Below are 26,954 nucleotides of genomic sequence, written 5' to 3'. Positions count from 1 at the left end.
CTATAACCGCGTCCCGAATCGATTACAACCCATACATATTCTGATATTTCCTTTCCGACGCGGCCCTTCCGCTGCGCCGCGACCCGCGACCGCGATCCACGCCCCGTAAACCCTCTAAATATGGCTGCTCAGCCGTCCGCGTCCTCGTCAACGGCCCCGGCTACGGGCCCGGCATCTGCAGCAGGTTCTGAGAAAGATGCACACTCTTCAACCCCTTCAAGCGATATACCCGTGCGCTCAAAGGAGTCATTTGATAAGCTGATGGTGGAGCGCTTCATCACCCGTGATGCCATCGCCGCCGCGGCGCTTGGTGGGCAACTCGACCAGACCCGTAAAATAATGAGCGACACGCGCGACAAGATCCAGGAATATCGCCAGGTTCGCACAGACTACCGCCAATGGTTCCCACCATCGAAACTCTATGGCGAGGGCTACAATGGCTTCGGCAACGGATACACAGAGAATCAGGGAGCGTCGCGCATTATCTATCCCTCTCAGAAATCTCGACCTGGGCAACGAACGACACCCCCTTTCAAGTACAAGCGCAAGGATATGCTCAAACAGGCCGAGCAGCACGAAGAGCTAGTGCCTTTGCGGTTGGAAGTTGAATGGGACAAGATTAAGCTGCGCGACACATTTACGTGGAACCTACACGAGAGACTCCTCCACGTCGAGTTGTTCGCAGCACAGCTCGTAGAAGATATGGGATTGAAGCCCCCCGTGTCACAACCGGTCTATGAGCAGGTGGTTCACCAAATGCGCGAGCAGCTTAATGATTTCTACCCCCTGGTATACTCCGAGGACGATGCGCTCGACCCAGAACTCCCATACTCAGCCTACAAAAACGACGAGATGCGAGTTCTCATCAAGTTGAATATCACAATTGGTCAGCATACCCTTGTTGATCAATTTGAATGGGAAATCAACAACCCCTCAAACTCACCAGAGGACTTTGCAGCCAACATGGCCCGGGACCTTTCTCTATCGGGAGAGTTCACAACAGCTATTGCACACTGTATTCGAGAGCAGACCCAGCTCTTTACTCGAAGTTTGTACAGTGTCGGCCATCCCTTTGATGGACGCCCGATTGAGGACCCCGATCTGGTTGGCGCATTCCTCCAAACGCCCCTCCCCAATGTCTTCCGACCTCAACAGCAGGCCAAGGACTATGCACCATACCTCTACGAGCTTAGCGAGGCTGACCTGGAAAGGAACGAGACGATATTCTCCCGAGAGCAGAGACGCCAAAAGCGTTCAATCAATCGACGAGGAGGTCCACAGTTGCCCGATCTCAGAGAAAGGCAAAGAACCATCCGGACGCTCGTTGTCTCGTCTGTGTTGCCTGGCGCTGCAGCCACAATCGACGAGAGTCGATTGTACAAGAGAGCTGCCGGCCCCAGAACGAAGCGCCCTATTCGGGATGGAGATCTTTCGGAATCTGACGACAGCGAAGACTCGGGTCCTGATTCACCTGCCCCCTCACAAATCACTGGTGGTACTGCTCGAACACGTGGCATGCGTGGTGCTGCATCGGCTGCCCAGCAGAGAATGGCCAACCTTGGCCGATCTGAAACCCCTGAGGCCAGCGCAATCGCACACCACCACGAGACCAGAACTTCCCGCCGATTCAGAGAAGAAACAGAAGAGCCCTCGCAGTTGATTGTGACGCTTAAGCTTAGCTCGGATAAGCTGAGACGGTTGATGAACCGCGACTATTCAGACCTAACAGCACCGTCCCACGCATCTGTAGCCTTCCCGCGAGCCCCCAGCGCTTCTACTCCCTCGAGATCAATGCCCCCACCACCTTCAACACCATCTAGCGTCCCCCCTCATGCGTCGATGACACCCTCTTCATCGCTTCCTCCAGGTCAGATAGGTCGACTACCGGCCCCTCCAACAATACCCGGACAGTCTGCTTCTATCCCACAAGTAGGTCACCAAACCTAACCTTTCACTAAAACGAATGTCAAAAGTTCGTACTGACAGAGCCTCTTCCTCAGCCCCCGCCCCCTGAGTGGCTTGTCAATGCCCTCAAGGAATTAGAGAAGACATACAACCGTGGTGATAGGTTTGAAGCCATGATGAAGTACTCGTATCTTGACCCTGTAACGGAGCTGCCAATTCAAGGCCAGCCGCTGCCCGAAGGTGTCAAATATGCCTGGCTGCCGCGCATTCGTTGTCTGGACTGCACAAACAAGCTTTACACACCCGGCCCTGATATGACGGTCCGGAAATTTGAGGCTCATCTCGAATTCTCGGGCCATAAGAACGCAGTCGCTAAGCGTGTAGCAAGGGAGGCCAACCCCTGAGTTTGCTATTTACCTAGGCGTTTCTCAAGCGGGAATACCATCCTAAGAATTGTGTGGACCTGTTCTCATGGGTGGGCTGTATCTTATTAGACGACAAAGTGGCGTTGCTTTCTTTTCTTCGTTTTGGTGCAGATCATGCGTTTTCTGAAAAGACAGTTACAGGTGTTTTTTATTTATAATTATCGTTTTGTACATAAAACCTCAAGAGGAGAGGGAGAATGAGATGATAGGGTATGGGTGCAATGAGCAAATGTCTCTTCCTCCTTATGGGTTGGTATGTCTGCTTGGAGTCTTGACACGACAAAGCAGAATTAGGCGCTGTGTAGCTGGGTTAGGATAGTGACATGTCAACAGTGAAGCGCTTTCTTGGATTCTTTCTCGTAAATGATAGTGTCTGTTCATCTGGTGTCATGGCAATGTGTGTGAGCTCGCGCGAGACCATAGCTTAATACATCAAACATGTCAAAACAACATAGTGTAATTGGTAGTCCCAGATGAGAGGGTATACGAGAGTATGAATACAGACAAAACCAAAGACTCCTGCCCAACGATAATAAATAAAAGTCAAAGCGCCCTCCTCCATTGACTCAAACCTATATAACAAGAAAGGAGAACACCGCAAGCACCTCTGGAAGAACAGGTATCATTCCAAAACATTGATATACCTTTGAGCCTTGTCCTTTTTTTGCACCTTTGATTACTCCTCGGCGTCAACGTCCATATCCTCTGCGCTCTTGTCCCGTCGCGATCTTGTTGCCCTTGTTGGCCGCTTTGACTCAGTGGCAACATTGGCTTTGGCAGCTGGCTTGGCGGCAGCTTTGTTCTTTGGTGTAGCCGTAGAACCACGTCCATTGGATTTAGGCTGTTCAGGCTCGTCTTCTTCCGGCGCTGGGGGCTCTTCATCGTCGGATTCGTTGACGTTGTCGGCGGCTTGCTCAACCTCAGGGGCATCCGACAGCTCTGACTCCTCACCACCTGAGCCAGACTCACTGTCATTGTCTTCACCGTAGTCCCACTCAGCAACACCCTCTAGCATTTCCTCCTCATCCTCTTCGTCTTCTCGTTCAGTGTAGATAGATACCTTGTGAGCTCGGCCACTACGACGACGCTCTGAAGGTGGTGGAGAATCCTTGGCTGGCCTGGGCTTTTTAGATTTTGAGACTTTCTTTGCCTTGGGCGTCTTGGGCTCTCGCTTCTCTCTGATCACCGTTTTGATTTGAGTTCTCGCTCTCTTTGATGGCGGGTCCTGCTTTTCGCCCATTGACTTTCGCTTCTACAACGGAGTGTTAGCAGTGACTGTAAAGATGGGGGAAGCGCAGTACAAACCTTCTTGCGATCGAGAGCTCTTAGCAGGTCATCTAGCTTCTCATCTAATTCTTCCGGCATGTATTGCTTCTGCGCAATCTCATGTGCTGCCTCGCTGGATGGCAGAGTCTGAACGATGCCGTTTGGCAGACCAACCTTGCCTGGATAAGCCTGAAAGACCCAGTTCCTCTTCTCTTGCCACTTGCGTGTAACTGCCATTGCAATATCGGCCAGCACATATAGCCTTTCGCTCGCCTCGGGATTCAGTGCGTCGCGCGTTTGCTTGACGCGCTCGGCGTATTTATAGATCAGCGAGATATTGTCCTCCGATGCGCATGTGTTCAAGTAGAATATGAAGTAGTTGGCAAAATCGGCCAGGTCATCAATGTCAGAGCTATAGTCAGGATGGTGGGCCAGGAGAGGAATAAAACGACTTATCATGGCCTCCAGTACTCGCGTTTTGTTCTCAGCAAATAGTCGGGCTCGGGACTTCAGCCACGTTTCTACGCGGGCCTTGAGCTCTGCAGCCGGTTCAAATGCAGCCAAGAAGAGCATCGTGTAGAACCTTGCTCGTAGTCTTCCTTGGGTGATGTAGCTTTGCAGCTTCTCCATAAAAAATCGACGGACTTGAAGCTCAGTATCCTGAATGAGCTCCGCGAGTTTGTTGAAACTAGCGGGGTCAAACTCGTCATCATACTTTTTGACAGTACACAACTTCAGGATCATGAGTCCAGCAAGAAGTCTGAGACGCTTCTTGTGGGCCAACGGCGTATCCTTGACTTTGCAGAACTCTCCTTCCGCGACCACGAAGTCTTTCAGCAGTTTGAAGACAAGCTTCACTCGAACCAAAGCATCCTCATCATCCTGGTTCGCGAGTGCTTGGTTAACCAAGGTTCTCATCGAGAGGCATTTTGCCTGCAGCTCTTCATTCATGCCATCATCCTCGACCCATGAAACCTCAGTCTTCTCCTCATCGGTCCGAACTTGGCGTAAGATTTGCTTGATCATTAAATCGTTGATCTTTTCGTCAAAGTCGATAGTGACAGTTGGTGCCATACGCTCCAGTTGGCTGACTGCGGCCAGCCTCGTCAAAAAGTGCGGCGAGCCATACTTCAGGTCCTTCATGACCTTCTGGAGAAGAGTAGTCGCGGTAACCTTGCTTTTGTCGTCGTTCTTGGCTAGCAAAATTTTGATGGCATACTTGGCACCCCGGGCAGGAGTCCCATACAAGGCATAATTCATGAGAACTTGAACAAACTTCTTGTCGTAAGTAACATCGTCGGGGTACCTCTTGGCGTAGGACGAGTAAGCCTTTAGAATATCCACCACACCTGGTTCATTAGGTTGGCTCTCTGACGGGGTTTGAGTGATGATCTCCTTTCGTAGGTTTTCCGAGTGAGCCTTGAAAAGGTCAGGGTTTCGTTGTGAAATATCATTCAAAACCTCGTGGGCGACAGTCGAGAACCCTGCCTTTTCATTCTTCGAATAATCCATGATAGTAGCAAGGTGGCTTCGATTGTACATCAAAGAGCTGGACCGGTATAGGAGAGGAACCAGCGTGTCTAGGCAGACTGCGGCTTCAGGTTTTGCCTGGATCTTAGTCACCAGCTCGTGAATTGCTCTTCTGACGTTCATATACTCGGTTTCGGTATTTATACAGTACCTGATGAGTTGGTACCAGCGGCGATCATTGATCCTCGCAAACTTCTGCAGATCGCTGCGGACCTTGAGAGGATCAGGGAAGAATGTGCCGAACCACTGGAAATTCCTGCCCAAGGCAGCCTTGATTTTCTCCTCGTTTGAATCAATGACGCCGCCGTTGTAGGCCTCGCAATGTTGAAGAAAGATCTCTACGCCCTTGGCGACTTGTGGCTGACGAGCCTGCATATTGAAAAAGGCTGTTTTGGCTGAAGGATCGAGAGACTTCAGCATCAACAGGATCCTCTCTGAACGAATCTTATCCTGCTCCGCCTGGTTGGTGGCACTCTGGGACTGAGATGTGGACTTTGACTTGGCACCTTTGATGGCTGGGTACTTCAAAGGAACCAGGCACTCGAACATGACACGGTCTAAAAGAACATTGAGGTCCGAATCGTTGACGTAAAATGCGTTGATGATAATGGAGGGTATACCGCCGAGACAAGATGTAACAGCTTCTTGCTCATCGGCAATCTCGCCGGCACCGACCGCCCAAAGCTTGCCCAAGAGAACCATGGCATCAACGCGCACAGCAGGCTTTCGATCGCGACTTCGATCTGCCAAGCTGGCGAATATTGAACCGGGCTTGTCGACACCGCCAAGCGCTCCTAGTTTTAGAACGATATCGCGGAAATCGAACAGCTCAATGGCTTGTACTGCAGCCAGTCGGACCTTCTCTTCGCTATCGTTCAGTTTGTCGCCGAGAGCCTTGATGAGCTCGTTATCTTCCTCACGGCTCAGTCCAATACCTCCCGCAGACGTAGCTAATATGTAACCGGCAGCTGTGACCCAAGCGGTACGGATGATGCCTGTTTTGTCGTTTCTCCTTCCAACAAAGTTGCGGTAGGCAGCGTGGTGTGTTTGGGCAAAAGACTGTGGCGAATAAGGCTTTGTCAAGACATTTTCGACAGCCGGAGCAGGGACCTCATCTAGCAATTTTAACGGAGGATATGCCAGCGGGTCGAGAGAAGGGCGAGGTGGAGGTCCTGCTGCACCAATGCCTGAAATCATGTCACCGATCGTCTCTGTAGCAATCTGGCGCAGATGGACATTATCGGCAGAAAGTTCGGCCTCGACCTGCGGAATCACGTTGAGAAGAACCGCAGGCGCAGCTCGCCACAACTCGCGAATGAGCAAATGGGCTTGGCGGAGACTCTTTAGGTCTGCGTCAGACGGGCCTGCAGTGGCGTCTTCATCGTCAGAATCATCGGTTTGTCGATGACCATTGGCTTTGGTTGCAAACCCTGATGCATTGAAGATGACGTCGCTGAAGTACTGGCTCACGTAACGTGCCATCTTGTCAGAACAACCGTTACAAATATTCTTTGCCATAACGTAGGCTGGAGGCTCAGCCTTGAGAAGAAGTGTGGACTGGTTTCCATTCTGTCCCTTGTTGCGACTGCCCCCCGGAGGAGCGGCCCTCAAGAACTGGCTGATGATGGCGTCGACAACCTGTGGTGATACGCCGCCGGATTCGTCAATCAATTGCATCAACATCTCTGTCAGATGAAGCTCGACATCTTTAGCGACCTGCTCCTCAGTGGCTGCCTTAGAGCCAGATGTCTCTACGCCGTCAAACGTGTTGTTGAATAGTCGCACAAGGAGTTCATCGGCCCCAGATATCTCATGAAGAAGCAGGATACTCTTGACTTCTGTTAGAGATGTAAGAACGTATTTGTGCTGGCTGTCATATGGGTTCGTGGGGTTATGAAGAGCGGGTAGGATATCTTTAATGAACAGAGTAAACATCATCTAGTGCATGTTAGCATTTATACAAACGCAAAAAAAGAGCCATGCCAAACGCACTTTGAGTTGATCATCAGAAAAGGGTGCATCAGGGACGCAGAGACGCAGAATGTCGACTAGACAGCATGCTGTGTATGCCTTGACTCCACGGTCCTTGTGCTGGAGCAAGTTGCGATGCCCTAACTGCTTGGCAACAGTTGCGAGAGAGTCGAGATCGGTAGCGCCCTGGTCAAGCTCTGATAGCTCCTTGGACAATTTGTCGAGTCGCTTTATCAAGGTGCCAGTAGGAATTGGTTTGGCGGGTCTCCAGGAAAGCTCCTCGTCGAACGCCAGGCTGCGTTGCTCGCCTTCCTCTTCATTTTCCGATGGTTGATTGCGGTCCTCGGGCTGCTCTTGTTGTTCTGGTTCTTCCTCCTCGTCCTGTTCCACAACCTCTTCTTCCTCCACTACCTCAGCGGGCTTCTCGTTACGTGCGCGACGTCGCGCCATGATGCGCTATGCAAATTCCGACGTTCAATTATGGCGGAAATTCAAGCGAGAAATAGGTCCTGGGGAAGGGATTGCAGGATTACGTGTCGACACAGGGTTTCGAGTCGTGTTGGAATACGAGAGTTCGTGGTGCGCAACAGCACTAACACAGTATTGAATGCGCTTGGAGGATGCAGTAAATGCTGGGTGGTGACAACAATCGCCCCGGCTCCGTCAAGCGACGATACTGGAAAGGTATGAATGCGATAAGATTGCGTGTCGTAGAAACAGTAGAGTCCCTGTCTCGGTCCCGCTGTTCAAGATGAAAGTTGGTGAAAGTGGGAGAGGGAGAAGCTCGATAAGCGGAGGCGTGTTCCGTGGCCGTGGCCGTGTGCGCGACGCGACCTTACAGTTTGGGCCGGCTCTCCACTCCACTTTAGGAACCTAGGAGAGCAGAGAGCTTGCAGTCTAAAACGCACATACATTAAATCTAACTGTAGCTTAGTTCTTGCATGCCTAACCCAAGTTGAGCTAGACCGAGGAAGCTCCCGTTTACCAATAGGAAAAGATCCTCCGGTATGCTGTTATTGAGCTCATCCATCCTCGTGGCTAGCTGCATAAACTCACCAAAGCCGAGTCTTGTTCCAAGCTGTTTTCAATAATAGTACACGTCATTCTTGGGTCAACATGAATGTTTCCATAAATAAGTACGGGCGGACAGGACAATTCAGCGATTGACTTGTTGACGCTCTTATGTTTACTCAGCATATTTCTTAAGCACGCTTGATTTAGGTACCTACTTGAGAGATCGAATCTACAAGTTGATGCGCTTAATCTTTTGCCAATTACTGTGCAAACTTACTTGACTACTTTGCTCTGAGCTGTGAAAGACGGCTTATTGTCGACTGAAGCCGAGAATTTACTGCAAAGTCCAACAGCAAACAAGTTTTGTAGTTCACTTCATTTAGGGAAGCATCGGGCCACCTCAAACCAATCCCTTGATGTGCAAACAACTTGGAAATGCAATAGTTGCCTTGAATTTCTAAGTAATGTGGATTGCCTTCCGTTTCTTGACCAGTGTTCTAGAGCTTGAATCGTAAAGAATGATGCTGAATCACACATGCGACGATGGATTGGAGGATCAAGGTATTAGATCAGGACAATCCTCGAGTCTTTTATTTCTGTCACTGGCCTCTCATCGGTCGGTTCGTCCGTAAACTCATTTCAATGGTACTTTGACTCGGTTCGTTCTCAAAACGGTAGCTGCAGAAGCAGGCACACACACAGCATGTATGTGTCGTGGAAACATTGTAATACTTGAGTCGTCCCATCATAGCCGTTGGTGTACGACCGCGATCATGTTTGCTTCATTTCACCGCGAGGCGACATTGTCACAGGATCCCCCTTTCGTGTTTCCGCGCAAGAAAGTCCCCTAGCGATTTCGGCCAGGAGCATCTGAGGCTACATCTCCGTAACACAAGTTTGGCCGTGTCGTCTGTCATGCGTCGAATCATTTTCTCGATATGCTGTAGAAAGGAAGAAACGGATTAATTCAAGTTGCTCACTCCTGGTAAAGGGGCATCCCGTTAATGGGAGCAGATTAGGGAGGTACGGTGTTGCATCTTTGCTGCAGTGCTTTGGATGGCAAGCTCCTGAGTACAAGTTGACTGGTCCTCCCAGGGGAAGAACAATCCTTTCCCTTTTTCCTCTTACTTACTTACTGCATTCTTTACCTCTTCTCTTTGAAATCGGCTCGCTCTTTCTACTCACTCTCTTCCTTGTTTCGACCAACTCTCGTTTGATAAGGACAGCACTGAGGGTATAAAAGAAAAGTATCACCAACTCCGTTGTAAGTAGACACTGAGAGTTATCCCCTGATCCAATTTCTTTTCTCCAGTCGCAAGAATCTATCAGACTCTATGTTTGTGGTGTTCGGCAGGCATGTTTTTGAACCGAGGGAGGGTAAATCTGGGAGTGTCAAGTCTGCAACTGCCTGCCAGCTGCAGACCAGCCGACAGAGAAGCCGAAATGCGTGTGGTCTTTCCCTGCCTAGGCAGCCCTCGCTGCCTGAATGTGGTGAATCACTGAATCACAGGCTCTTTCTTTCTGGCTGCTGGCCTGAGATCTACTCCTGCCATTTTTGTTTTATTTCTTCGAGTCACCAGTTGCTTATATTCCCCTCTTTCCCACCTCCGTCCCCCTTCTTTGCTTCACTCCTCCACCAAACTTCGTTACCATAACGTCTGACATTCTTTGTTTTCTCATATCAACAGATTCGTTATTCTATGTCCTCGATCGGTATGTTACTATTTTTCTTGAACTTCTGCCGGGCGCCTTCCGCTCTTCATCTTCTTATCTACGTCGTTTCGGCGGCACGTTCTCAGTGAACTGCAGTCGTGCGATCATCTGCCCGACGCAAACCTCACACTAACTGTCATAATAGTAACTTTAATTATCCGACATTTAACTCTATCAACCGGTTCAAGTACGTCACCGTCCTTTTCCTTCTGCCGTCTATTACCGCTGACTGTCTAGTGGCAAACGCAAGCGATGCCGAGAAGGGAGAGGCAAGTCCTCGCGTCCCCAAGCAGAGCAAGATTAAAGCCAAGAAGTCTTGCCCGCTGAAGAAGATCTTCGTCGGCATTTTTCTTCTCATCTGTCTTTTCGTCGCCATGTTCGGCATGGGTGTCCTTGGCGCCCACTTCGGTAGGTTTCATGTCTCCATATCACAACGGCATGAATCGACTGACAGTGAATAGCCGCTCGTAATGATTCTTCCAATGAAGTTTTGGATGGAGCCTCTCATGAGCCTGTACTCGCAATCCAAGTCGCCAGCGCTCACGATGAACGTTTCATCGCACGCCGTGACCAAACTGCTGATGCTTCGTACCCGATCTCGTATGCACCCGGCACCTAAACATTCTGAGGATCAGAGGCTGACTATTTACACAGGACCAAGACTGCACTGTCTACCATCTATGAGGTCAGACATACTCCCACTCTTGAGATCGAGACTGTGTTCGAGACTGTCACTGGCACTACGTACGTTACTGTACCTGATGAGGTCCCTGTTTCCGTCTCAACCACCACCTTTGAAGAAACTACCGAGTACTGCGAGGATCATGTTGTTACCATGACAAAGACTGTGACCTTTGTTGTCACCCCCGACAAAAGTCCTGCAGCCACCTCCGCTGCTCTCCTTGGAACCCCTGTCGTTGTCACCGAAGAGCCCCAAACGGTTACAGAGACCGAAATTGACACTTCGATCACTAGTGGACTTCCTGATGCCATCATCACCGGTAACCCGGAGACTGTCACAGAGACCGACGTCGACACATCAGTCACTAGTGGTCTTCCAGACGCTGTTGTCACTGGAAACCCGGAAACTGTCACAAAATCCGAAATCGACACCTCGGCCACTAGCAATCTTCCGGATGTTACTGTCACTGGCAACCCAGAGACCGTTACTGCCACCAAGGTTGACACCTCAGTTACCAGCGGTCTTCCAGACGCTGTTGTCACTGGAAACCCAGAGACTGCCACAAAGTTCGAAACCGACACCTCGGTCACCGATAGCGTCTTCACGACCATCACCGTCTCGAATCTCACCCCCACTATTGTCCCCCCTGAGCTACCCCCAAAAAGCACTGTCACATCATGTACCACTTTCGTTCTGACACTTCCTTACTCGAAACCTACAAACATCGTTGGTGTTCCTCCTGAAAGCACAGTCACCGCAACGATCTACGAAACCGAGGGTGATGCTTCCACCTCTACCACGACAGTTTTCGTTCCCCCGTCGCCTTACCCTCCTCAGCCTCCCTACCCAACCGCTAACGACACTATGTTGCCTGATAGCACCAGCAACAACCCCATTGTGCCTCACATGCCCACTCCCACTCCCGTCATCATCTCTGGCGGCACCAAGAAGCCTGAGCCTCGAGGCTGGGGTGGCACCAGCGGAACCACTAACCTCAGCTGCACTGTCATGCTTGTTGCTGTCATCATGTTTTTCCTTTAATTTCTGCCAGCGAGCTACCGCGCAAGGCAACAACTTTGGGGAACCCTGCGAAGTGGACGAAGGGTTCAGATTCACTTGTATGAACACGAAGCCATTGCTCTGGCGTCTTGGAGTTTCATCGGTCGGAACTGGCAACGGACTTGGCACGGGAACTGGAAAGCAAAGCGAGGGGTCTGTAAATCTGCTTTTGGCTTGCGCTATGCTGCATACCTAGGTAATGCATAAGGTGACGTTGGGTGCTAGGTATAGATAATAAAAGTTTAATAGCATAACATGATTATTTTACTCCGGCAACGCACGCATTGTTTTATCGGTTGGAGTATTTTGTGATTTGGCTTTGTGATGTGTGGGTTAGTAGTCAATATGATTTCGGGATAGTGATCGTAATAGTAACAAATAATGGATGGAGCTCTTCTAAATGCTGAGTACGGCAGCACTGAAACATACATATACTAGTCCTGATGCCTTTTCTAACGCCTCGCCTGATCGATACAGAACCAACATTCTTCCAGACGCCATGTCTGTGGAACAACTGTTCTACTTGGGGCCCCTGCTGGCCCGAGCCTTCCACGCGTTCTTGATATCACCTGCTGCTCTATACAGGTCCTTCTCCGAGACCCGGTCCTCAATACTCTGAAGCACACTTTTGGTGGTGGTGGTATGGTTTGCCTCGTTCTTGTCGTCACGGAAACGAACAATACGCCATCTTCCCTGTTCGTCGATATTACATTCGACGATGCGCCAGTCCAATGGGTCGTTAAGAGATTTGAGTGTCTCCCACTCCTCCTCATTGATATGTACATCATTGAAGAACTCATATTTATCCGGGCCGCTATCCCCTCTATACACGTAGAGTTCAGCTTTTGGGATACTGTCATAGTCGATGAATGGCTCCGTGATGCCCTCTCGACGCTCCGACTCTGTAGGGTCAACCTGCTGGAAGGTCAGACGCAGACGGCAGTCAATGGTGTTCTCCTCCGGGGGCTTCCACTTCAAGATGTGAGTGTCGGTGCCATGTTTGTAGGGCGTGGTGCGACAGGTGAAAATAAGTCCGTCGTTGCCGTGTTTCAGCTTGGGTAGAATATCTCTGAACATCATGTCGATGGCGTAGGCGAACTGGGGCTTCTTCATTTCGACGTAAAAGGGCTGGAATTCCAGTTCCTGCGGGTACTCCTGGTACAGCTTCTTATAAGGGCGGTAGAATCGCTGGTCGAAGTATGCGAGGCGCTTGTCGAGTGTTCGCTCCATAAGCAATGCACCGTCTAGCACTAGGCAGTCGAAGACAAGGAACATGGGGACGCGCTTCCCGTCCGAGCCGGTGTCCCAAACCAGTTCGCCATCAATAAGCGTGTTTGTGTGAAAGGCTTCCGGGGATGTTTCAAGGGGAAAGTGAAGGCTCCTGTTTGTGATGAACCAAAAGTCGTTCTTGCGATCGATCAGGTAGTGCGCCTCGTTGTTGGTCTCGTCGGTTGTCGAATAAAGAAGGTATCTGATACCGTCTGACTTCTCGACGACATAGTAGCTGCAATCCAATGTTAGTTCAGATCGTCGAGTGTCAGTGGCTATTCCTACTCGTGCTGCGCGAGCTCGTCAAGATGCTGCCGGGCGAAGCTCACAGGCTGAGCGCCAGGAAACCCCGTATGTGATCTCCCGAGAAGGGTTGCGACCTCCCTTCGCATCTCGTGCAAAAGCTGACCGTGAGCCTTGACACCTGGCTCCGCGATGGAGGTGATAGGCCCATCCTGTTGCGCCATAGCGAATAGTTCTGGAACCTTTGTGCATGAGGTGGATGAAAGGTGTTGCCGCGACAGGGAAGTGCCTTTGTAAGTAGCGTTATCGATAAGGCCGCTGCACGTCACATTAGTAGAGACTTTGCCTGTGCTTTGAGTTTACAAAACATCGGGGTTTCTCATCAGGTCACATTCATGTTCCATGAATTCATATGCAATATATTAATGAGTCACACAGTATATGGTCAGCTTGATAAGAGTCATAAGTTGTTATGTGCACATTCTATCATGCTGATCTGGTGGGTTTTGCCTGTTTCGGACATGCCAAGTTAGCCTTACCACTCACAATATCGAGTGAAGCTGAAAGATTGGCTCTTGTTGCTGCCATGGAAAATCTAAATGGAAATAATGACGAATTGATATCAGGCTCCGGTTCTGGGCATTCTCATCGTCATTCGTCAATAAAAGGCCAACAAGGAACGACAGATTATCGGCTTTCGGTGACGAGACCCATGTGAGGAAGAACAAGTTCAAAGTTAGTTATCCCCAGCGTCTCATTTCAAACATAATTTTTCAACCATATTCTATGAAGTATGACTGATGAATGCTACTCTGTCCTAAGCCCAATTGTATACCAGATCTTCTCAGTGAGTACCATCCCCGGCCTATGGGTCGTGAAGAATGATATAAGTGTACAAACCAAGAATGCCGTTCTCGACTCCAAGAGTTCGATATATCACAATCAAGACGACAGAGGTCTTTTTTAATCAAAGGGAACCCAGCAGCCGCAAAGACTTGGTATGCAGTCAACTGTATGAATTATAATGGGAACATTGCTCCCCGCACTGATCTTGCCCTCTACTGCTTCAAGCTCCAAACCGACGGTAAATCAAAAAGACAAAAGCATGCTTTAGGACTCATCAATCTTCTCTACCTCTGCTCGAGCCTCTTCCCATTGCTGCTTGCTCTTTTTCGCCCATTCGATTTGACTTTGCGCATACGCAAGCTACTGAGTGTCAGCATTCAGATGTTCAGTCAATGTTACGCGCGGCAACTCACCATGTATCGTCGCAAGTCATCCTCCTTATCCTTTTGGAAACGTTTCATGTCCTTCAGCACACTAGCGCTGGCCTCTTTGACATCCTTTTCCGAGACAACCTGGGCTTGCTCCAGCTGACCGATGCTCTCTCTCGTCTTTCCGATCAAATCACGGCGAGTTCTCTCCGGATCAACGTCAACAACTCCTTGCACGGCATGGCGAATGGGCCCAAAGATCTTGTTCGTTATCGAGTTCCCACTGGGCATCTTCTTATGAGAGGGCACACTGGTACTTCTTTCGGGCAATCCTTGACTGGCTGAAGGGGTATGAGATGAGAAGTCACCATGTGTCCCTGGGAAATCAGAATCAATGGACTCAGTGTCCTCCTGACTACCATCCCGTCGCTGGTGAGAGGGCGGCTCCCTAAGGCTTGTCGATCGCTTTGGCGGCGGTGAAATTTGTTGACTGCTGGATAGGTAGTTTTCGATCCTTCGAGCTTCGGCTTCGCTTTGCTCTAGTTGGTCAAGGAGTGCTCGCTTCTTGCTTAGCTCTTCAGTTGTGAGATCTTGCTGTACACGCTTAAGCACGCGGTACTTTAGCACGCTCCTGACAACACCTGCAAATTGCGCATGCTCGCGCATCGGTTCGGCAAAGCTTGCGCCCAGAGAGCCCGACAGTTCCTCGGTCGCAATGTATGACAGATCAGCCGCCTGGCCTATGCGCTCAATAGCAGGTCCGAGTGATGGTGCCTGCTCCGAAACCGCAAAGGCATTGTAAACGGAGCCCAACTCACAAAGATCGGCTGCCAATGATGAAAGATGGCTGAGGGTTCGTCGGTTCACCTTTTCCATGGGTCCAGTCAGAAGTTGCTCAAGGTCCTTAATCGAAGATTCGTAAGATATGAAGTAAGGGTCGAGTTCCTGTTCGCCGAGATTATGCCCTTCAGGTGGAAATCGACCAAAGGCATGGGGTCCTGCTTGGATATGGCCTGAGCTGTTGTCGTGGTTGGTACCGGCCACCGTCTTCAACTTTGCCGACGCAGCCGGAATGGGTAAGTAGTTGTGCGCAGGAGTTGGGTTCGCAGGGTTCAGTGGAGGCGCCTTCAAAATCGATTTCGGAATAGAAGCCACGGGATGAGAGTGGAGGACCTCGCTCTAATCTGCTGTTAGTAACCCATAACGATAGCCGCGCATTGAGACGAAGAACTTACCCAGCTGGCATTCGGGTCAAAGAATCGCCACCAGACCCCATCTGTTCGAATCTCTTCCATCCGGCGACAACGGTTCAAAAACACTGCCAACATGCGCTTGCGCAAATCAATGATTTGTTGATCTTGCTTCGCATTCGTTGGGTTGGCAGCATAATCGGCCATGGTGTGTTTCTCAGGGATGGGAGGAACAATGAGAGTAGGGTGAAGACGAGTAAGAGCATCGCGCAAAGAAGCGAACTCTGAGTATCGGCGGCGTACCTCAAGATCCTGTTACATAGTTAGTGAGATTCCCAGGAAGACCAGATCAAAATAGGCATACTCCAGTTTTGATAGTGTACACAATGTACCTGCCGCCACTCTCTATGCTCTTGCCAGCATCCGTGATGAGAATGGACAGTTTGGGGTTCTCATAGAGAATCTGCTCGATGCGACTATCGTAGCCGCCAGGCTTGCGCTTTGGGCCAGCATCTTGTGTCAAATCCTCATCGTCATCATCGCTGTCGTCATGAATTACGCCATGGTTGTGTTCATTGTCGCTGTCGGAGGTTGGCGTTTGAGGGGGTTCGAAGCGCTGATCTGGAGATACATTGTTAGCATTCAAGGCCGGATCCGTGTCGCCAACGATAATTAAATTCAAGGCATGGCGGTGGTTGAGTAGAACGTACATTCCCGAGTGGACGGAGAGGTCGGGTTGATGGACGATGATTGCGAATCCCGTCTATCGAAGCTGGTTCCGTACGGGTTGTTATCCTCGTCGTTCCACATGTTGAAGGGTATTAGAGAGAATCGCGATGGTCGCTGCAGACCGACTTCTTTGCAGAGTCTATTTCGCGCGGTTAAGCTGGAACCTGGGAAGAGCTCCGGGCTGTTGGCGGACGAGAGCTTCAAATGCAGGTCGTTGCTAGCGGGGGAGGGGCAAGCATGGGTCTAATGGAGTGATACGAGGATGAACGAATTGATGCGAATGGGGTCCAGTCGAGTCGCATTCCTTGGTTTCCTGTTTAAGCAGTTTGCCAAAGGGAAAAGTATGTCGTGGTCAGGTCGGCGGTGTCGGCAATCAAGTGAAGTAAGGTAAAGTAGGTAGGAAAGTTAGTATGTAGAATGGGAGGGATAGGATAGGATGACGTTGACTGGGGCTGGGCTGAGTTGAGTGTCCAAGTGTAGAGTTTAGGCACTCAAGCAAAGCAAAGCAAAGCAACAAGGGCCTTGAGCCAGGGTAGCCACCAAAACTTCGAACTTGTACTTTGCCTGTTGTGGAACCAACTCCAAGACCGGAACTTTGCTAAGATTAGCGCTGGTTATTATTGTTTTTAACTAATAACTTGGTCTTTAGTATGTAGACTTGAATGATACTGGCTAACATGGAACCAAACTCCGTTCTATTTGGGAATTAATAACTAGGTTAGTAATGACCTATTGGATTTATCATGGCTGTGTTCACCTTTATCACATGTTTGTGTTCCTGTGTTCTCAAGGGATAGATAACGCAAAACTTGTTTATTTCTCTCCTAAACTTACACAGCAAGGAAATCTGTACATCTAGTACAAACACCATTTCCAAGCATTGCTTATCTTAACGTGCAATAAAGCCAACCATACCTAGTCAAGAGACATCCATAACATCCACAAAATCCACCGTCAACCCTTTTACATGAACATGAGCGAAGACTCAAAAGGTCTTGCTCTCAAAACCATACCCTGACCAAGCATAAATATGCGTCCTAGAATTCAGGACCCCTTACAAAAGAAAACTGCTGCAATAAAAATCAAACTCCGCTCGCCTGCTTTTCCAGTCAGGGTTCTTGGATACTCTTCTCCAAGTTGATGTTCTCTGACAATAACTCTTTGGTGAAACGAAGCGGTAAAACCACTTCCAAATTCCGCGCTCTCTGTAAAATAAAAACCCGACATGAACAATTCTGATAATAGACTGAGGCGTGAAAGGCATGGCATTGTCTCTCGTCTGTCAATTCGGAGCGCTGTCGTCTATCGATCACCAGCATCGATTGATCCTTGGGAAAAACTCGGTCTCGCCGGATTCTGAATCTTATCGATGAGCTCTGCAATGCCTAAGGTGCTTGCGATGCTTGGCAACTTTGCATCAGACAATATCATAGTCGTCACTGTGTACCGTCGCAACGGCTGATGGGGGTGATTGCACATTTGTGGTCTCACGATGCCCAGCGTCTCGGTTTCGAGCATTGTGACCTGAGTAACTCGAATTGAGAGTGCGGTCGGAGCCAGAGTTCCGATGTTGAGTAAGGGTTGTTCGTTCAGGCCCCATTCGACCGTGTCTTACTTCTCGCTGGAAAACTTGTCGCCCAGATGCTGGGATGATAGGAGTACCCGGCATGGAATCGCTGTTAATCGTCGAGGCTCGCCCCAAAGGGATCCCGAAAACTCGACGCATACGCTGCCACCATTCATAATTCTCTCTTGACGAGCGCTCTGAGGGGGCTGAGCTCAAAATCGAATTGGTTCTTCGGTTTGGCTGGGGATGACTCCCGGGTGAGTTAACATATGTCGCTGGGAAGCTAGCATAAGTTGTTGGATCAAGGGGCGTAACAGCAGGGATAGGATGCTGGGGAATCATAATCCGAGTAGCCTGACTCTGCAAATTGTCGATTTGTCCCCCCGGGTGATAGATAAACGGTGTGCATGCGTAAACCACATTCTCACTTGGATAATGGGGCACTATAGGGAGCTGGACCAAGGACGCCGGATGCAGCTGTGCGTGAGTTATTCTCCGCTCTCGGTGCCGACTTTGGCGTCTGGTGGCCGCCTCCTGATGGGCCATGGTGATTCTGCCTAGATAGCACATATAGACAAAAAGTAGGATCATAGCCGTTACGACAACGCTGGTGATAACACCGGCTTGTTCTGAAGGGATCAAACAGTTCCAGGAATAACATCTCTTGCTGCGCGCATGAATAGTTGACAAGCTAGCCCAAGAGCCGACGTTCGCCAAGATAGGAGTCATGGCCGGAATGATAGCAACTGCTGCTTCGCGCTGAACTGCTGAAGATTATACAATAATACTTCGGTAGGATCAAGAATTGGAGGGAAAGGGGCACAGAAGTAACTGTTCGAGACTCGAGTGGAAAGAGGTCAGGATAACGGCTTGTTTGTGCTGAAGAGAGAGAAGTAAAGAGGAAAAGAGCGATGATTGCGCCGCGCATAGAAATTAGAGGGCCTCCATGTGATGACGAGGGGGAAAATCAGATTCCAAGGCGATAAGTGTGAAAGGTTAGAGTATCAGCTCTCTAAGTATCGAGAATAAGAGGACAAATTATGCAAGATATTACTTTCAATAGCCAACAACGTAGGAGTTCGATTTCCTAGGATCGATCCTTAGTGTGTGTTGAAGAGAAGAAAGGCAGATGCAGGAGGGAAAAGAAAGAAGTTTATTTCGTAGTTGGATGAGAGAGAGAGAGCATAGGCAGCAGGCAGAAATTGCAGAGAATACAGAGAATGTAGAGCGGGCAAACACTACCTGCCAAGTGCATGCTGATCGCTTTCTCGCCGCAGCGGAACGCGATACTCATTCTATCTACAAGTCAGGTCTGCATAGGGGTACATACATAAAGGCCCGTCTCATACCAAGGAGGCTTATTTCTGTAACATAATGCTTAGGAAGCTAACCCTATCATTACACCATTGCCATATCGCGATCAACTTGTCTACCCACCCAGTTATTAAGACGAAGTCCTATTAGACAATATAGCTCAGTACTTCCATCATGCCGAATCCCATACTCATCAGCATCCCTTAGAAGTCTGTCGATATAATCACCTGCCCCAGAGAGGTGCAGGATGTGGGCGATAGCACAGTGGATTGTCAGTAGTTGCGGTGATGGTAGGTCAATGTTGCTATTTTCAGTGAGCGTCCGAGTAATGGGAAAATCATTTAATACCGCTGGGGGGAGAAATGTTCCAATGTGGTACTGATGTAGAACTGTACTATCAGGCTGAAAAAAGATCTTAAAACTGCCAAAGTGTGTATGCAGTCCGCGCGTGAGCGTTAGAGCATTCCGAGGACGGTCAATCTTAACACCGTCGATCAGATGGGCAGCTCTGTGGTCGAACATATTCAGTATCTTTAGCGCTATTTGTTTGGAGTCGTTCTGGGATATATTAGTGACGGTTGTGATTAAAAAGGGTGCTAGAATGTCTCACCAGTTTTCCGTCAGAGTCAACTTGTGTCAACGAGTGAGGCAAGATGTGCGCTACCTCGAGTTGTTCAAACGGCTGTCCTTTCAGAGGCTGGCCATCTTGATCGCATGCCACACCTTGACCATGTCCTTCCGACTCGAAGCGTTTTATGGCCTCTATCTCGTCAAATTTATTCGATATGACACAACGATAGCGATCTCGTATTAGACAGGTCCCTCTCAGATTGGAAATTCTGTCTGTTGTCCCTGTGAAGGTATGATCTGGTTGCGTCTGCATAATGGCTGTATAACATGCTGGTGTAGGCTGAGGTGTTTTTCCGATTGATGCTTTCAGTGGCAGAAAAAAGTTATTGAAAAGGAGATCGGCAAAGTTGTCGAGGGAAGTTCGGAGCTTGTCTCTATGGGTGGGATCATCAAAGTTGATGTCTTCAGCTTCACCCGATGTTATTGGCAGTCCTGCAAGCGTAAAGAAGGCAACCAGAATTCTGCCTTTGCATATTTTATTCGTCGAGTACTTGTACGTTAAGCTGACGAGTTTGATGCGGTCATAGGTGTCTTGACCTGGCCCACGACCATGGTCTTCGCTTCCAAAGTGGTCGATGATTTGGTAAAACCGGCGCTCAGCATTTACGTGGTCACCATCTGGAAGAGGCAGCGGCGAAAAATCCAGCATCCCCTCCAGGGAGTCCTGGTGGCGGAGGAGGTGCGGCGATGCAGGTGGTGCCATTTTCTTTTTGTTGTGTTGAAGCTATGAAGTTGAAGTGCCTCGTGCTGCGTGAAGTAGGTATGATCACGTGCATTTCTTTCTTTTCTGGTTGGCTGTATGTATCTATCTATAGGTATGCATGGTAGTGGCGGATGCCCCACCAACAAATGTACGTACCTACCGCCTGAACCTTGAGAAGCAGCTCCTCAGATTCTCATTCATCCTGCGATACAACAAAACTAACACGCCAAAACTACTAATCTGCGCCATCATTACCATCCTCATCCTTTTCGCCAATACACCCCTGAATCTCCTCCAAGCAAGCTTAGATTTTGCGATTGATTATGCTGCTTGGTCTTTGAACCACTCGATGAGCTGATCCTCCTTTTAATCGAGGCGCATTGCTAGCTACGAGCGACGCGTTTCTCGACCCAACTTTTCGCTTCCGAACGAACACCACATCTTTTCCGCATATACACGCACACATCCTCACGACCATGTCTTCTTCACAAAACAGCACCACTAATGGTGTCAATGGCGACGCCCAGTCGGCGCCCGTCAGCACTCGATTCAGCGACATCCCCTCCGCCATCGACATTCCTATTCCCAGCGGCGAGGCCGATGAAGCTGTCGAAATCAACCTTGAGGACCTCGTCGACGAACCTGCCGATCTTTGTACCCTCTTGGAGAACGAAAACGCCGCAAAGACCTACTGGATGACCGTCGCCTTAGCTTATGCTAAACAACACAAGGTCGACCATGCCATCGAGATGCTCCAGCGAGGCGGCAACGAGATCCAGAAAAACAGCGCCAACCCGCGTGATAGAGTCAGCATGGTCTGTTGTTTATGCTGGATGTATTTGTGGAAGAGTAGAGAGGCGCCGCGTGTTGCCCCTGAGGGCACACCCGTCTCCGAGGCCAAGACTAAAGAATATTATCTTCAACTCGCGACATCATCTCTTAACGACGCTGCCCGATTGAACCCATCATTCCCGCCCATCTTTCTCGCTCGCGGCGTCCTCCTGCTTCTGCGCGCTTCCCTACAAGCACCATCCAAGACCGCGGGAGGTATTGGATCTGAGAAGCACGAACTTCTGAAGACGGCTGTCAAGTCATTCGATGATGCTCTGCGTGTGTCTCAAGGCAAAAACATGCTGGCGCTCATGGGCAAAGCTCGGGCTTTGTTCTCGATGCACAAATATCCCGAGTCGTTAACAATCTACCAAGACGTCCTGCAGAAAATGCCTGACTTGGTCGACCCGGACCCTCGAATCGGTATTGGTTGCTGTTTCTGGCAGCTCGGCTTTAAAGACGATGCCAAGATGGCCTGGGAGAGATGCCTCGAGATCAACCCCAACTCCAAGGTTGCCAACATCTTGCTCGGTCTATACTACTTGGATGCCAGTGGTCATGTGCCAGTAAACAGCGACAATTTCCTGAAGCTTTACAAGAAAGCAATGACGGAATACGCACAAAAGTCCTTCAAGTTGGATAAAGATGTTCCACTAACCTGCTCTACCTTTTCTGGGTACTTTCTGTCTCGAAAGGCTTGGGACAATGTCGACAAATTGGCGCACAAGGCTATCCAGTACACAGACGTCAATGCTATTGCCAGTGATGGTTGGTATCTGCTTGCAAGGAAGGAGCACTACACTGGGGACATCGAACGGGCAGCCGACTACTACCGACGTGCTGATGAAGCTCGAGGTGGAACCGAGACCGGTTATCTTCCTGCCAAGTTTGGTGTTGCTCAGCTGTCCGTCATGAAGAATGACCTTGGAGAAGCCAAACTTCGCCTTGAAAAGATGATTCAGCAATCCAAGAACCACGAGGCCATGATTCTCCTAGGTACGCTGTACGCTGAGGAAGTCTTTGCGAACCAGGTCAGCGATAGCAAAGAGGACAAGTCCGCTGAGCTCAAGAAAGCCATTACACTACTCGAAAGCGTTCGAAATGCCTGGAAAGATCCCAAGAGGGCACTGTCCCCAGACGCGTCGGTGCTCCTCAACCTAGCACGTCTCTATGAGACAGATCAGCCCGACAAGGCTCTTCAATGCCTACAGCAAGTAGAGCAACTGGAGCTGGACCAGGTCCCTGACTCAGAACAACCAGAGGATGTCACAGATGCGGCTGAGATTAAGGCTGCACTCCGAAAGTCTTTGCCGCCCCAGTTGCTAAACAACATAGGCTGCTTCCACTCACAAGCTGAAAAGCATGAGCTTGCCAGCGACATGTTTGAGGCTGCACTAGGCGCTTGCATAAAGATTGGCGAGAAGGACCCTGATATGGATACGGATGCCTTGGTATCAACAATCAGCTTCAACCTAGCACGAAGCTACGAGTCCAGAGGCTTGACAGACAAGGCTACTGAGGTGTACGAGGGACTCTTGGCCCGACACGATGACTACACAGATGCTCGTGCCAGGCTTGCCTACATAAAGCTCAGGAAGAACCCCAACAAGGAGGGGCCTGATGCCGTTGCCAAACTGTACCAGGAGAACAACACCGACCTCGAAGTCCGCGCCCTGTACGGCTGGTATTTGGGCAAGGTTCACTCGAGGAAGCGCCCCGCCAACCTTAACGAGGACGCTGAGTTCCGCCACTACAAACATACATTGCAAAACTATGACAAGCATGACAGGCATGCTTTGGTTGGTATGGGTAACTTGTATCTCATGCAAGCGCGAGAGATGCGTCGCGAATCCGATTCTGATAAGCAAAAGCGAAGCGCAATATACGCCAAGGCCGTCGAGTTCTTTGAAAAGGCCCTTTCACTTGACCCAAAGAACGCTTACGCCGCCCAAGGTATTGCCATTGCTCTTGTGGAAGACAAAAAGGACCACAAGTCGGCGTTGGGTATCTTCAACAAGGTTCGGGAGACTTTGAGGGACTCTCACCTTTATGTCAACCTGGGACATATCTTCGCCGAGCTCCGCCAATACTCGAAGGCTATTGAGCACTACGAAATTGCACTCTCCAAAGACGGCAAGAAAGATGACCCGACAATTCTTGCTTGCTTGGGTAGAACATGGTTGAACCGTGGCCGAGCCGAGCGTGATGTCGACTCATATAATAAGGCACTTGAGTGTGCTCAAAAGGTATGTTCTCCCGCTCCCAACATTACATTATACTAATGCAGACTACTAGGCTCTTGGGGTTGCTCCCGAGCAGGTGCACTACAAGTTCAACGTTGCCTTTGTTCAAATTCAGCTTGTCACATTGGTTCAAGGATTGCCAGAGAACAAGCGATCAACAGAACAGCTTGAGAAAGCTGCAGAAGGCCTCGAATCTGCTATCACATCTTTGGATGAGATTGCAGCTCACCCCCAGACTCCTTATCCCAAGAATGACGTGGAGCAGCGTGCCAACATGGCACGTAACACCCTACGTAACCAACTTCAGCGCGCCATTGGCAAGCAGAAAGAGTGGGAGGAGAAGAACAAGGAAAAGATACAGGCAGCCAAGGAGCTCAGAGAGGCAGAGGTTCGACGCCGTGAGGAGGAGCGCCAAAAGATCGTGGAACTAGAACGAGAGCGACAAGAGAAGATCAAGAAAGAGCGTGATGAGATTGCCAAAAAGGATCGAGCTTTGGCTGCTCAGCGAGCTGAGGAAGAGCAAGCCCGCATGGAAGCCGAGATGACGACCGATAGTGAGACCGGGGACAAGGTGAAGCGCAAGCGCAAGACGGCCCCGCGGGCTTCAGGAGAGCCCAAACCCAAACGATCCGGAGGAGGGAAGAAAAAGAAGAAGAGCGAGCACCAGGACGACGAATCTGAGGAGGAGGAGGAGCGGACCAAAAAGCGCCGTCGTCTCACGAAGAAGGAGTCGGCCAAGTTCAAGTCAGCCGAAATTGTCGTCGATAGCGACGAAGAAAACAACAACGATGATGACGAACTCGAACGTGCCGAGAGGAACATCGATAGAGAAGAAACTCCTCTCTCTGAGATCGATGAAAAGGTTGTCGAGGATGACAAAATGGATGTCGATGGCGGAGCTGAGCAAGGGGGCGACGACGACGATGAGGAGGAGATCGCTCCACGCCAACAGAACAAGCGAGCTCGCCGTGGACGCGTTGTCAGTGATGAGGAGGATAACGACGACGAGGAGGCGCCCACTCAAGCCAAGACCGCGTCTGGCGATGAGGATGATGAGCCTCGCCCTGCGGCGGATACCAGCATGGCAGACGCAGCTGACGATGAAGAGTAAACAGAGACACAATTGGGATTTGAGAATATGTTTTTGCTAATACACACTGGGGGAAAAAAGACTGCCCTTCAGTTGGGATTAGTTGTACCATTAAGTTAGATGGGCTTACACCGAGACATTGGGGAGAATAGGAAGCGTTTTTATCTTGTAATTTTGCATACCGTCAAAACATTTCAGTTGAGATTAATAGTTTAATATGCCGTGGTAAATGAATAACGTGAATTGACATGTCTTCACGTTTGGCACGATTTTAATCATTTCAAAGCTGACATGATTTTCCCCGAGGGTCCCAAGATGTTTTTCAGTTAAATGTTATGTATCTTCCCATCTCTTCCATATTGATTTTTTATATAGCTAAGTTTTACACTTTCATGGATCATCCATTACGCCTGTCCCCTCCAATGCAAATAGGAATCTGGCATATCATTTCATCATATCGATTCAATATGCTTAGAAGGCAAAGACCTGATCAACAAGCTTGCTGACAGGGCGGGCCTTCTTGAAGCCAAGGCTCTCAGTAGCCTTCTTGAGACCGCTAATCATAGGAGGAGGACCACAGAGCAGGATCTTGACATCGTCGGCGGGCTTGGGCAGGTATTTCTAAATAATGGTCAGCGGATTGGATTGTCAGAATTTGAAGATGAGTACTCACGTTGATCATGTCGGCAGTAACGTAGCCAACGCCACCAGTCCAGCCCTCCGGAGGCTTGTCGAGAACGTAGTGGATGCGGATACCAGCGTCCTGGGCAGCGAGAGCATCGAGATCCTCCTTGAGAAGAATGTCCTGGGGGCTAACGTTGGCGAAAATCAGGTCGACCTCGGTCTTGTCTCCAGCAGCTCGGCCACGAACGATAGCACGGATGACCTGGAGCATGGGAGTGATTCCGGTACCACCAGCAATCATACCAAAGTGTCGGACCATGTTGGGGGTGTAAACGAAGGCACCCTTGGGACCACGGACCTTGATGGTCTGGCCAACGACGAGAGAAGCCATGTGCTTTGAGATGTTGCCCTGGGGGTAAGACTTGATCAGGAGGTCGACGTGGCCAGGCTGGTGGTCACCGGAAATGGGGGTGTACGAGCGAACAATCTCCTTGACAGAGCCATCGGGCTGGGGGCAAGGAGCACCAATGGAGATGTGCTGACCGATAGGGAGACCGAGAATATGCTTGGGGCTGGGAAGCTTGAAGCGGTAGCTATCGCGCAATTAGTACAGTGAACAAAATCGTGCGAGTACAGGTTTTTGGATTGCATCGGTAGCTTACATGGCGACGTTGTGCGACACAATGGTCTTCTCCTCGAGCTCGAAGTCCTGGAAAACATCGGGCTTAAGAGTCTTCTTGACCTCTGCAATCCGATGAGGTTAGTTGACCCGTGGCAATTGCGTTGGGAGCAGGAAGCGGGATGGAACTTACGGAAGGCCAAGAAGTTGTAGATGCCGAACGCAATAGCGACGAGAGCGGCGTAAGGAGTCCATTCCTTCTTGACAATCAAAGTGCCAACAATCAGAAGCAGACCAGGCGCGTAGACATAGTCGATGTAGTGCTTCGCAAGAAGCGAGTCGTTATCGGCAGGAGAGGACATGGTGGAGCTTTTTTGAGTTCCCCGCCTTGGAAACACACGATGCTCACTGTTGTCTAGAAGTGAAGCTCTTGCTCTTGCTCTTGAAGTGAGCAATTCAATTGAGCCTCAGAGGTTACACAGACAAAAACGTTGCTGTGCTGTGCTGTCCTGTACGTTATGCCCGACCAGGTTCGAGGTGGGTTCTGTGGGGTTGGAAAGAAACTGTTGAGTTCTCTGGACGGTTTAAAGGAAAGAAGAGGAGGGGGAGCTCTTGTGGTAAGGTATTAAAAAATGGAAACCGAAGGCCGAAGGCCGAAATCGCAGGCCCACTGCGAAAAGGTACGCCAGTACGGTAGATATGGATTGAAGGCACCTGGCATCTGTCTTTACGAGCGGTCACGTGGCGGTTGAAGATACCGGTCTTGTTTGAGTTCGAGTTCGAGTTCGTCAATTGCTCAGACAAGAATTGCGAAACGTGATTGGTTGTTACCCCAGACTATGGCTTCAAGCTCGACTTGTGGTGGGGTCCTCTTCTCGGTTTTGAGTTGTTGTTGACCGTGGAGTTTAACAAACAGAGGAAGAATAAGTTAGGCCAGACAATTGGATTCGATATGGCATGGCATGGCCTTATATACTTTAGTCGAGGCCCTGAACCGTCGTTGTGTCATATACACCTTCATTGTAGACTATTGTCCATCCATCCATCTGTCTGCCTGTCTAGGTATCTACCTATCATTGCATTAGAAGGCTCACTCTACCTAGCTCGTGTGAATACCATTGAT

General features: G+C 49.9%; 9 protein-coding genes across 9 annotated transcripts; 3 read left to right on the top strand and 6 right to left on the bottom strand.

Annotated features, from left to right (window-relative positions):
- Positions 1-120: 120 nt before the first annotated feature.
- On the top strand, positions 121-2,309 carry FGSG_06954 (uncharacterized protein; the record flags this gene model as incomplete). Its single annotated transcript, XM_011328326.1, has 2 exons — positions 121-1,929; positions 1,974-2,309. The coding sequence occupies 2 exons, from the start codon at positions 121-123 to the stop codon at positions 2,307-2,309; spliced, it is 2,145 nt and encodes a 714-aa protein (XP_011326628.1).
- Positions 2,310-3,006: 697 nt separating this feature from the next.
- Positions 3,007-9,252, bottom strand: FGSG_06953 (uncharacterized protein; the record flags this gene model as incomplete). Its single annotated transcript, XM_011328325.1, has 8 exons — positions 3,007-3,582; positions 3,636-7,064; positions 7,119-7,553; positions 7,937-7,970; positions 8,010-8,020; positions 8,154-8,175; positions 8,389-8,448; positions 9,248-9,252. 8 exons carry the CDS (start codon positions 9,250-9,252, stop codon positions 3,007-3,009), a joined length of 4,572 nt encoding a protein of 1,523 aa, XP_011326627.1.
- A 193-nt stretch (positions 9,253-9,445) lies between these two features.
- On the top strand, positions 9,446-11,839 carry FGSG_06952 (uncharacterized protein; the record flags this gene model as incomplete). Its single annotated transcript, XM_011328324.1, has 5 exons — positions 9,446-9,488; positions 9,800-9,824; positions 9,970-10,232; positions 10,286-10,424; positions 10,479-11,839. 5 exons carry the CDS (start codon positions 9,446-9,448, stop codon positions 11,545-11,547), a joined length of 1,539 nt encoding a protein of 512 aa, XP_011326626.1. The 3' UTR covers positions 11,548-11,839.
- Positions 11,840-12,050: 211 nt separating this feature from the next.
- FGSG_06951 (mRNA capping enzyme subunit alpha) lies at positions 12,051-13,338 on the bottom strand. Its single transcript, XM_011328323.1, has 2 exons — positions 13,120-13,338; positions 12,051-13,069 (listed from the first exon to the last, which is right to left on the bottom strand). Exons 1-2 carry the CDS (start codon positions 13,299-13,301, stop codon positions 12,085-12,087), a joined length of 1,167 nt encoding a protein of 388 aa, XP_011326625.1. The 5' UTR covers positions 13,302-13,338; the 3' UTR covers positions 12,051-12,084.
- Positions 13,339-14,187: 849 nt separating this feature from the next.
- FGSG_06950 (sorting nexin-41) lies at positions 14,188-16,291 on the bottom strand (the record flags this gene model as incomplete). The annotated part of the gene is made up of 5 exons (XM_011328322.1): positions 14,188-14,283; positions 14,337-15,416; positions 15,527-15,793; positions 15,846-16,102; positions 16,192-16,291. The coding sequence occupies 5 exons, from the start codon at positions 16,289-16,291 to the stop codon at positions 14,188-14,190; spliced, it is 1,800 nt and encodes a 599-aa protein (XP_011326624.1).
- Positions 16,292-17,627: 1,336 nt separating this feature from the next.
- On the bottom strand, positions 17,628-18,506 carry FGSG_13025 (uncharacterized protein; the record flags this gene model as incomplete). The annotated part of the gene is made up of 1 exon (XM_011328321.1): positions 17,628-18,506. One exon carries the CDS (start codon positions 18,504-18,506, stop codon positions 17,628-17,630), a length of 879 nt encoding a protein of 292 aa, XP_011326623.1.
- A 669-nt stretch (positions 18,507-19,175) lies between these two features.
- Positions 19,176-20,424, bottom strand: FGSG_13024 (uncharacterized protein; the record flags this gene model as incomplete). Its single annotated transcript, XM_011328320.1, has 2 exons — positions 19,176-19,649; positions 19,702-20,424. The coding sequence occupies 2 exons, from the start codon at positions 20,422-20,424 to the stop codon at positions 19,176-19,178; spliced, it is 1,197 nt and encodes a 398-aa protein (XP_011326622.1).
- Positions 20,425-20,900: 476 nt separating this feature from the next.
- On the top strand, positions 20,901-24,609 carry FGSG_06948 (uncharacterized protein; the record flags this gene model as incomplete). Its single annotated transcript, XM_011328319.1, has 2 exons — positions 20,901-23,501; positions 23,551-24,609. The coding sequence occupies 2 exons, from the start codon at positions 20,901-20,903 to the stop codon at positions 24,607-24,609; spliced, it is 3,660 nt and encodes a 1,219-aa protein (XP_011326621.1).
- Positions 24,610-25,059: 450 nt separating this feature from the next.
- On the bottom strand, positions 25,060-26,397 carry FGSG_06947 (uncharacterized protein; the record flags this gene model as incomplete). The annotated part of the gene is made up of 4 exons (XM_011328318.1): positions 26,025-26,397; positions 25,875-25,956; positions 25,262-25,805; positions 25,060-25,209 (listed from the first exon to the last, which is right to left on the bottom strand). The coding sequence occupies exons 1-4, from the start codon at positions 26,191-26,193 to the stop codon at positions 25,060-25,062; spliced, it is 945 nt and encodes a 314-aa protein (XP_011326620.1). The 5' UTR covers positions 26,194-26,397.
- Between the last annotated feature and the right edge of the window lie 557 nt (positions 26,398-26,954).

Source organism: Fusarium graminearum, chromosome 4, assembly GCF_000240135.3.
Source record: "Fusarium graminearum PH-1 chromosome 4, whole genome shotgun sequence".
NCBI classification, from domain to species: domain Eukaryota; kingdom Fungi; phylum Ascomycota; class Sordariomycetes; order Hypocreales; family Nectriaceae; genus Fusarium; species Fusarium graminearum.
The sequence above is the reverse complement of the archived record's forward strand: the minus strand, read 5'-3'. Positions and strand labels throughout refer to the sequence as shown.

Bases quoted from the DNA above. Each gene is read 5' to 3' on its own strand.
- FGSG_06951 (XM_011328323.1), bottom strand. From the start codon at position 13,301: ATGGCGCAACAGGATGGGCCTATCACCTCCATCGCGGAGCCAGGTGTC. The intron at 13,070-13,119 runs GTAGGAATAGCC...ATTGGATTGCAG, and splicing joins GACGAGCTCGCGCAGCACGA to CTACTATGTCGTCGAGAAGT.